General features: G+C 40.7%; 1 protein-coding gene across 1 annotated transcript in view; it reads right to left on the bottom strand.

Moving 5' to 3' along the window:
* THSD4 (thrombospondin type 1 domain containing 4) overlaps positions 1–11,483 on the bottom strand; it is a 218,354-nt gene that overhangs the window by 155,059 nt on the left and 51,812 nt on the right. The window contains exon 8 of the mRNA XM_031055908.1: positions 11,387–11,479. Coding sequence (XP_030911768.1) covers positions 11,387–11,479 — 93 coding nt within the window. The remainder of the gene's footprint in view (positions 1–11,386; positions 11,480–11,483) is intronic.

An 11,483-nucleotide genomic window follows, 5' to 3' on the forward strand; every position in this document is an offset into this window, starting at 1 on the left:
GCTCAGGGCCAGCAGCACTGTCTGCCTTTCACCAGATCTGCATTTGGTGCATTATCTATAATTTCACTACTTCAGTTGATCAAAGTAATAGACTAGATGTTGACTTTTCAGATGTTTTGGCAGCATAGTTGGAGGAACTTGAAATTATTAAGCAGATGTTCTGCGCCATAACTGGGGGCTTGTTTTGCTCTAATGAGATGCAGTATTTGTTACAATGAAGGAAATTGCTTGTGGATTTGCTATAATGCATTTTACATACACGGGGTTACATTTATACTGGAGCAATGAAAATAAAATACAGTAAAAGTCTACATTACTTTTCAGATCTGATGATGTCACCAGACTCATATTATTACATCTGAAAAAAGATCAAGCCCGACTTTTTGAGGTCTGTTTCTGTTTTTATACTTGATATTCACCTCAGTGGTGAAATGGGTCCAAACAGTTAGCTCTTTGTGATCTCCCTCCAGAGGAATCACTGTACTATTGCAGCAGAACCAACCAGAGTAGGCTGCACCTCAGTGTTTTTAGGCCTCTGACCAAAATTATGCAGAAGCAGATCTCCTCCCTTTGTAGATATATGAGCAAATTTAATGCACAGTTTCTCTGGCTCCTTCAAATTCAATTTTAAATTTGTAGTGTTTGGATTTAAATTCAGAGTTACATAGTGCAATATGGAAAGTAAATTAACAAATTCACAAGTTGACTAGGTGGACAAATGCCAGAGATTTGTATCAATCTGGGTGTAAGAGTGAGGACTGATCCAGAAAAACATTAACAAGAATTGTCTGTCCTTTGTAAAAGACCTCAAACTGTGGCTTAGATATTTATTATGCACCATGCTTATAAAACTTCCAAGATGTCTAATGGAAACAGAGCACAATAGAAGCCAGTTCTGCTTTTCATTTTATATACTACCACTGGGAATCTCTTTCTTCTGATGTTCATCCATATTATAAGTTTTTTGTTCACAGTGGGTAAGAGTTTCCTTGCTTTGAAAATGGCAATTCATCATAGCAAGAAGGAATATTGAGCATATATAAATGCCAGGCCAACTACTTATACTGTCTAAATTGGCAAAATCTTTTTAATTCCCTTCATAACACTCAGCACTACCAAGTACCTCCATCAAAACACTACCAGAACACTCCAGAGACACAGAAATGCCAATATTTAATTAATAAGGTGCAACAGGCACCCACATTCATACTAATACGTAGCCTCATTTTTCTAGCAAACAGTAACACCAGTGAGAGCTCTGAACTCTGCTCCCTTGAAAGTCTGTGAGATGAAGTTGGAAATTGTCAATCTGAGGGCTCTTAAAGGAATGCCACATTAAAAAATACACTGTAATCCTTAATCCTTTTGAACCCTCTGTAGCAGTTTATCTTTACAACATCTCATCCCTTCCCCCTCTTAACATCCTGCACAGTGACTTCAAACTAAGCCTGGCTCAGTGAGTCTCAGCCCTGAGCTGCAGCCACAGGCACTAAGCTTGGCTTTCCTACCCACAAACCATCAAATCTTCTCCTACAGCCCACAGACAGTGGATTTATCAGAACAGGAGCAGCTTAAGCAAACAACTTTACCTTGTGTTTGTCCCAGGCCAGAGCAGGGACAGCAGCAGCTGCACATTTCAGGAGCTGCAGGCAGGGCTGAGCCTGCAGCAGTGGGTGGGTGCTGGGACAGCCCCTCAACAACAGCCTGCAAATGGCTGCACCTGTGATCAGGGCCCCACCTGAGGCAGCCTGCATCTCTCCCTTGGGGCAAAATCTGCTCATGATTTAAGTGCCCTACACCATGCTTCAATGTCAAATACCACTAAGGCACCAAGGAGGAAAACACAGCAGCAGCAGCCTGGCCAGATCTGAAACCTACCCAACTCTGGACTCCAGCAGGCTCCCTAAAACTTGCAACCAGCCACAACTTCTGACCTGTGACCACACACCACACTGCTGCTGGTAACTATGACCAAAGGCTTTAGCCACACTTTAGACTAACCCAAAACTTAATTTCAAAACTGAGAAGTATTTAGAATGCTAAACAGGTAAAATCCACAAATTTTAGTGGAGCCAGAACTATATATCTACCCTATTATATATCTACCCTTTCAGAATATGTAGGTGTTAATTTCTGAAACCCATATTATGCCACAGAAATTACATTAAGAAAATAGAATTTTACACCTAAATCTTCTGGAAAGTGTAACTTCTAGTACTGACAGCATGCATAATGAATTTTTGAGTATACAAATGGAAACTGTGAACATAAATGTTTAGATTCACATTTGAGTCTCTCTGAAGTTATTGCTTTCTTTCATATTAGCTGAGACTGGAACGGGCTCAAAATGAACAAACTGTAAGTGAAAAGTATCTTAATATGTAATTCTTTCAATATAATGTAACATACTCAGAAGAAATCAGTCCCCCAAAGTAGATGGGAAAGTCTCTGTTTACTAAGACCCTTTTATAGTTCATTTCTCCATTTCTCCATTACTTCAGTGCTTGAAGCTTTTTAGAACTAGAAATTCTACACACTAGAAATACACGTACTATTTTCCCTTCTTAGGACCATTGACAGTACTTTAAAAGTTCAGTAGAATAAATGTTTCATTTCTAGACACCATTTTAATTACTCAGGAACACAGACTGCAAAACAAAAGACAGACACATTTTGGGGAGGGGTAAAGAAGGAAAAGACTTTGGTCTCTGAGATGATCCTAAAGCCCTTCTTTGTGCACCTGTAACTTGTTGACAGAATGAAAGAAGAGTGTGAATCCCATGTTTATGTCACTTTTTTCTGAGTCCCTGCTCATACACCCACCCAACAGAGCCATGCCCAACTCAGCTCCCTGAACCTTTGAGCAGAGTAGAGGCTGCAGGTGCACTCTTTGAACTCATCATTTTTCAAAGAAACTGAAAATTTCTAGCGAGTTCCTGAGCCTCCATGGAATTATGTGCATACCAATTCTCTGAAAACAAAGAAATCTGGATATTATCAGCATGCAACAAAGTTTTTCAGGATCAGACTTCAGTTCTGTTCACTTTTTTAGTTACATGTGGAATTTTCTTCTAAATTACCTCATCCAAAAGCCATTGAAGTGAATGGGAAAAACTCATGCTGACCTGAACAATTCTTATACCATTAGGACCTATAAAAAGTTATATTTATATTGCTTTTCTTTAACTTCAGCAGCAACCTGACTGGGAGCTCTGCAGCCTGCTACACACACAGCACCACATTAGGACAATTGCTCTTGGCTGGAATAGATAACTGTGAAAGTTTTTCTGAAATCAAACACTGGAAAATACTATGAAACTATTGAAAACCTTTTGAAATGCATAATTGAATCAACAAAAACCATTTCCACACATTAACTGTGGCAAAGATAGCGTATTCACTTGATTTTTAAAACAGCAAATTGTAAAAGAAATGTGCTAAATTATACAAGGAATGTGTTGAATAAATATTTCATGCATTTAACAACAAAAATGGAACATGTCTTGATAATCATTTGCTTAACTGCTGCCCTGTTTATTCAATACTACCCAAAGTTAATGCATAACATGTTAAAATGATTACACAGTTTTGACCTGGCAGCTCCATTTTACTCTCCAGACTATTTCATAAATTTGGGAGATAGGGCAGGATCGCTGGGGTTCATGCAAGCAGAGCACACCTGCAGAACACTGTGACCCCCAAGTTTCCCCCCATTCTTGTCATCATATTATAAGAAATGGTTGTGCAGATCTGCATGACAAGGACTCCTAGGACTACAGACATGGAACTCATACAAAATAATTTCCTTGTGAAGCTGTAAAATACATCTGCTCAGAGCATCTGATCCTGCATGGCTCTGCTACAAAAGGAATCTATGACCAAACAGAACAGATTTAGGAGAATTCAGACTAAGACTCATTTTTTGTATCCCCAGAAGTGCAGGAATAAGGACAGGATGCCTTCTTTTCATTGGTGTTTTGCTATAAAGAATTCAAAGTTAAAATGTTGATTCAACAACAAAGGCAAACTTTTTGAGTGAAATTTTGTCTCTGAAGCTTAATGGAGGACTTTTCCCATGGACAGTAGGAGTCAATAGAAAATACCAGCAAACAAGACTAAAGCACCCCAAAGCTCAGCACTCCTTATGCAGTAACAGTTACTGGGACACAGTAACCATCCACTGCACAGTGGGAGAAATAACACAGCCAACATCTTCATTTGTCCCCATTCTCTCCCTTATCTTGGCAAACACAGCATACAAAAGACTGGGTGCTACAAAATGAAATGGAGATTCCAAAAGAGGTTTTTAATCCTTCCAGTGAGTGGGACTGCAGGTTGCCACATAACCTTTGGGAGAATTGAGAGAAAAGAGATAATGCTGATTATCTTTATTTCTTATTCATATGTGGCAGAGGTTTTGCTGCTGAGAAAGCTGTGCTTGATCCAAAACAGAGGGCTCAGAAAAGATGGAGACAAGCCCCCTGGAACTGCCAAGGCAGGTTAAATTAAATTCTCAGTGTATGTTAATTTAAAATAACCTTGCTCAATGCCAATTTTCACTCCTGGATAATCACATCCATAACCATCCCCTAGTAGGCCTCTGTTTCCAGGGTATTCTCTTGCCCACCTTTACACCACTCAGACTGCTCCCCAGATCAAAGGGATCCAAATCCTCAGCTGTCCACTTGCAGCAAGTTTTAGGCTGCTCTGCACAGCCACTGGACACAATGAATCTATGTAAGAAGCACAGACAGATAAGGACTGGTACAGAATGATTACATGAGCTCATATATTGTTGACTCACGTAGCCCCACTTACTACAGACTTTGCCTGACAACCAAGTCAGACACTGACAAAGTTGTGCTAAAGCTACTAAGTACCTAATACCAATAGCTTGTGTTTTGTGGATCAAAGCATTCCACTGATTCCATTTTATGGGGTGGAGGTCTTTGGTTTTAATTCATTTCTGAATATTGGATGCCTGCATCTTGTTTCAAGGGACACTAATAGATAAAACAGACAAATTTTATCAAAGTATCTGTACCACTCACTGCTACACTTTGCAAATAACAAATCTTCCTTCTACATTCTGTTCTAGCCCAAGAATCTTCAGTACCACACAATCTGGATGCAATTTTGTTGCTACATCTGATCCCGAAAAGCCACAACATCTGTCCTTACTTTCTGCTCCAGCCAAAAGAACTAAAAAGTGTGCTTTGAAATGAGGGCATCATTCCTCCTGGAACATTTCTCCAACTCACAATTAATGCAACTGGACAGGTCAGATACCTAAAATACACCAGTAAATATTGGTCACCTGGACACAGAGGGCAGCATCTCTCTCACAGCAAACCCAGGCTACATTTATCTAAGGCCTGTAAGAATAGGACAGATATGACTTGTCTGCTTTCTCTCACTTTCCTGTCTAACAAATACATTCTGTTCAGATGGTTTATCTTCCATTGCACTTCAGAGTGTCTTGAATTTACAGCTGAATGACAACATTTGATGGATGTAATTTCCCATTTTCCTAAAGGCACTAACAACCATTTCCAATTCTTGAGGCTCATCCAGGTGTCCATCTATAAACACTCACTTCTTGCTCTCACCACTCTTTAACCCACTTTCCCCTCCAAACAGCAAGTAGAAAAGTGAGGAAATTAGAGTATGCACAATGAATTAAAACATTACATGTGGTGCATGTGATCTATTACAGGAAAATGGCTCACTTCAGTCACCAGAGTATGGTGGGCCCTGCTTAAAATAGTACACTTTAAAAATACATATGCATTATTAATTATTGTAAAAAACCACAGAATCAAAGGTAAAAGCCAGGCTCTACTATCACTAAGCTTCTTACAAATGCAAATCAAAATATGTATATTAATAAAATGATACAGAAAGAATAACTATAAAAGGTAAAGTTGCCATGTGGAAACACTAGGTTTCCATATACATAAATATCTCAGCAATTTTTTTTATTAAAGGTTTCTATAGAAGTAGTTACATATTTCAGTAATACACAGGATATTTACAATTTCCAGGTCAAGCTCAACACAACAGATGTTCAGGAAGCAGATTTATAGATGAAGTCAAAGAAATGCCTCAGATACTTTACCACAACCATACTTATAAAAATGCAAACTTCCATGTGCTTTCTCTTGTGATCCATTCACAAACCAGCAATAAATAAAGGGGAAAACAGGGACCTAGCATAAGTGAACTTCTTGTTCTGCATTTGAATGAATTCTAGTCTCATAAGTGAGCAATATTTCAAAAACATTTCAGTTAAAAGTGAAATAGGATGTTCAGTAATGTGTGGAAAATGGGTATTTCACTGCCTCACAAAGGATTTCCACCGAGTCTGAAGGAAATCAGAGATCATATTCCACCAGAATTCAAGAAGGATTTTATGCCTATAGTGCCTAAGCTCTTATCAGTAATTACAGATATGTGCTTCAGGATCTCTTGTATCTACCATTATGGAAGCAGGCACTATTTAAGCTGTAACTAATCAATAAAAATAAACACTATCTACTCATTACATTTCAAGTCTCCCAAAACTGTCTGATGCCTCATTGATGAATCTGTCTGCCTACAGCATGTCACATAAAACAGGAAAAGAAAAACCAAATTGTCTTAGAAAATACAGTGCATGCAATTAAAGGACATGCACTGTAAAGAACAACTAGCCACAGACTGGAATAGAAGCAAACAAGAAATTTCTAACAGGTGGAGGCAAAAGAGAAGCAGAGAAGTATGGTCTGCTGCAATGAGAAATGAAGACTTCAAGCAGTTGCCTCATTGAATATAATAACTTGCAGCTGGGTGAACTGCAGCACAGCTGGATTATTTCTAGAGATACTGTGTATAGATTCCCAGTATATATGCATATATACATATATAGTTGCAAGATATATGTATATCTGTATGTTCACTAACTAGAAGTAAGTTACTTGAGAAAGTATAAATATAACAGTAAGATGACTTCTTGTCCTCTGGGTGAAAACATTAGGCTGTCCAAGAATTGCACACAAAACTGGGAGAATGTAGCTCAGCACAGCCTCTCCTGAGCCCCAAAGAGCTGGCAGTCACAAATCAGGGAAGGCCAAGCATTCATAAACTGGGACTCCATTATCTTTGGGTCTCAAGGACTGCACTGCCAAGGATCACAGGCACTCAGGAAACACACACCAGGACCCACCTTCCTGACCATACACAACAATCAATTCTCTGAGTACTCTAAACTGACTTTCCACTTTCAGTTAACATAAACAGATGACACAAATGTTAGATTTCTCCATATATATCAACCTACACAGTGTGTCTAGAATGGTTTTGTACCAAGATGTAATGAACTCCAGCAATGGACACTGAACTAATAATGTGCATATAAACAATATATATCCATAATTTGTTTATAAACATATCTCATAATTCTAAGAGAAGAAAAAAACCCCACACTAAACCACCAAATACAAGCATAATATATTCAGGCTTCGCCTTGGAACAGTTTTCTGCTGTTCCATTGCTGAATGGAAAATACTCCACAAACATCTTATTCTGATGAGACTTTAGAAGTGAATAAACGCTCTCCTCTCAAGCCCTTATACCCTTATGGTCTGCACAAAGCCCAGGCCACTGAGCCACAACCTCCCAAGCCTGAAACACCAGCACAGCAGCTCTGTGCCTACAGCTGACTGTCCAGGATCCACCAGCAGCTTCTGCATTGACCTGGGAACTGCACTCCCTGTACCAGCCCTCTCTGACTCCTGGCTACTCCGAGTGCTTGGTGCTATGTGCACCTCGCAGCACCTGAGCAAGATTTTACAGAGATCTTAAGCTTTTCTTCCATTTTATAATTACTTAAATCATATTAATCAGACCTCATTCAGTGTCTTCAGTGTCATCAATTGCCAGCAGACTTGAGAAGTTCCTTAGCAACTTTAACATCTTGAGTTGGGTCACTACATTTTGATCTGTTAGAAGAAGCTATTTTGCCATTCAAAATGACTGACAACTGTTAAAAATCCAACAAGAAAAAAACACAAATCAATAAATGCTGCAGCTTTACATTACTCTTCAGTCTCCATCTTAATACCCAAACTGATTCATACTAAATCTTGAATACCTCTTATCTGACACAAAGTACTGAAGTTGCAGAATTTACTAGACATTTGTGGAAGCTATAAGTTTCATTTTCTTCAGAGCTTATATTGATCCCAGCTGTAGCAGGCAGACATCTCTAGCTAGAAGTCAGGTTAGGAGAAGGTATTTTAAGACAAAAGTGAACTGATAAATGATTTTACAGCTTGTACAGATTTACCTGTACAGTGAGTTCTCCTCTGAACACAGCACAGTCTTCAGGACGGAGTATTGACCTGAGTGTCATTTTAGAGAAAAGAGTACCATTGAAGTTCAGCATGAAAAACCACACTGACCAAATATCCCTCCATTCATTCAATGCTTGGATTCTGATACATTTCAAGCAAAGAGAAGACAGCTGAAACTGCCTCCTGGCCTGTCACAAGGCTGGGGGCTGATTCCTGGCCCTGTCAGCCTCTTTTGTCCCAGCTGATTTTCAATCACTCTTTGTGGTGCCCATCAGTAGTCAGGTCTGGCAACAACAACAACACTGGGGGACACTGGGGACACATTTTTCCCCCCACAGAAAATGCAGCAGTGACATCAGTGCCATTTGACACACCCTGCTTTCAGCTACAGGAATTCTCATTCCAGCTGAAACTCAGCCTGACTCCCACTCCGCTCCTAGGACCAGCACGGTGTTACAGGCTCAGTAACAGCCCCTGTCTCCCAGCACCAAGCACAACAGGGAGGTAACAGCAGCAAGCCAGGCCTGGCACTCAGGAGGGATGGAAGAAAGGCTGCCAGGCCTAGCAGGGCTCCTGCTGCCTGCCAGAGCCAGCTGTGCCCGGAGCAGGTGAAGGCGCAGCCCCCGGAGCACCCAGCGGGAAGTGACGGGGCCGCGCCGCCCTCCAGGCCCGGCTGCCAGCAGCAGCTCTTGAGCTGCTCCCGAGATCTGAGCGTGGCTCTGCTCCTAGAAACTCGGCTGGCCTCGTGCAGCACTTGGAGCCAAAGACATCTTGACTCTACCAAGTGGAACTGAATCAAGTGTACAGACAGCGCTGGGATGATCCCTGAGCCACGTCCCCGCTCCTGCTATTGCCTCCAGAGCCAACACGCCGCCAGCCCCAACACAAGCCACAGCTGCACATGTCAAATCACACACACACTGGAACAGCCAGCATCCTGGGGAGTAAATGGCCTGCCCTGCAAACAAGTGCAGTCACCTGAAAAGTCTGAAACTAGAGCTGATTTATTTACAACAATAAGCAACATTTGGAGGCTATGCTTGGTCAAGTATGCATTTTAGAAAACTTTCCATTAAAAATTGACTGTAAAATAACAAAACAAATTAAAAAATTAACATCATTATTTCCATTTACACTTAATATTTCCTTTACTTTGAGGGAAGAGCCTCAATATCTGTTAGGGGTAAATCATGTCTGACTTTCAGTAGACCAAGCTCTGATTTGCAAAAACTGTTTTTCTCTAAGAAAATTCAATTCCTCAAGCTTTGCAGTATTTCTCTTCTTGTAATTTCCTTGCCTTAGAAGGAAGAACAAAGCCAGGTCCCCAAAGAATTTTTAGCTCTTTCAAGTTTCTGGTGTGGGGCAGCCCTGACTGGGCACCATTCTGAAGAGCACCTGGGCCAGTAAAGCCCAATGTCCTTGCAGAGAGCAGAGCTCACGGTGCCAGCGCCTGCACAGGTGTAACTCTACCAGCTGGAAAGAAACCCAGGGCTGGCTGGGACTGCTGCTTAAAAGGCTGTTTATTACTCATACCTGGCTGACATTTTCAAACAGAAGTCAAAGCAAGAGGGTCTGCAGCTGACCAGGATTTTCTGCAGTTGTTGATTTGAAAATACTGCATTTGATGATGAATTCTGGATTTACGAGACTATCCAGGTATCCTCCTGAAGACAAAGTATCAGGCACAGGTTCTCTTGGAGAGGACTTTATTGCATATTTAACCTTATAGAGAATTTCTGACAAAAAAGTCTGCAACTGTCTCCCTCCTTTCAACAAATGCAGCCATTTTTCACTAAGAGAGATTCCTGTGGCCAGATCCCCAGAGTCACCCTTTTCAATCCACCAACAGGTTCTCTCTTTTCAACAGATTCTTTTATCCAGCCATCAAAAGGTTATGAATTTTTCATCACAATTAAAAATGAAAGTTAACTTAAGATTTCAAATTAAAGAGTTCAATTATAAGTATGATTAAAACATTAATTATTTCTTTAGAATAAACTTCCTTACAGGTGTTATGGTTACATCACTGTGATGTTTTCCCTCTGCCACAACTGGATCCTTCTTCTCAAATCCTGCCCTTAAAGTCATCATGTGCTATTGGTTCTCACACACAAACTAGGTTTTTTCATTAAATACTCTACATTCATAGGGTTTATAGTCCTTCTAATATGACATTTTAATAAAGACAAAAGTTTCTGTTGGAGCAGCAGCAGATAAAACGGGTTAGAAATGCAGCTGCACCAATCTGAACAAGGGAGAAATAAAAATATGTGTATTTTTTAAAAACAACAATAATCACACTTAACTCACCAGCAAGACAGTGCTGTGAATTACAGTTTAACTGCCCTTCTTGATCCAGTATAAACATTAGGAGCAAGCTGTGCTAGGCAGGGGAGGGAAAAAGAAATGATCATGGCATGTTCTAGATCCCCTGATTCATCCTTCCTGGCAAAAGATGGAGTGAGTCAAAGCTGCTGTATAGGAAGCAAGGAGAGGGAGGTGGGCTGAGCTGCCTCAGCACTGGCTGGGACTTCTCAGCTGGGGTTTGAAAAGGGCTGCATCAAAGCTAATACATCATAACCCTTCAGGGCCACCTTGCCAAAGCAGTGCTGCCTGCAGAATTGTGCCTTCAGCCGTGGGCTTGCTGGGGTACCTGGCTCCCTGCTCTGCCTGAATGCATGGTACAGAGTGCCAGAGTTGTACAGCTCTGAAACTTCCTTCTCACAAAGCCAAACGTGGCTTTAACTAGAAACAGCATACACTGAATGTTCATAACTGAAGATAAGGAGGTGCAGCTCTGCCACTCCTCACTCCGCCCACAGTAGGTAAGAGCAGGACTGAGACATGGCTAATTTGAAACAACCATTATCAGATCTACCTGGGTGTCAGATATAAACCTACCTTCATCTGCACTGACTCATGTTCAGCTGTAAAAATAGGTAACATCAGCTGTGGATCAAGGCTGCCTGATGGCTCCCACTAAGTAAGAATCACATCTGCCTTTCCAAAACACAGTCCATATAATAATGCAAAACCAAGTTGTTTTCCCTTACCTTCTGCAAAAGGTTCCCATTCATAAAATCGACCCATAAATGGCTTGTTATTGTATGATGCACACTGTACCTCTCTAATATTCCTGCTGCTTTTCGG

Source organism: Geospiza fortis, unplaced genomic scaffold (genome assembly GCF_000277835.1).
Source record: "Geospiza fortis unplaced genomic scaffold, GeoFor_1.0 scaffold171, whole genome shotgun sequence".
NCBI lineage: Eukaryota > Metazoa > Chordata > Aves > Passeriformes > Thraupidae > Geospiza > Geospiza fortis.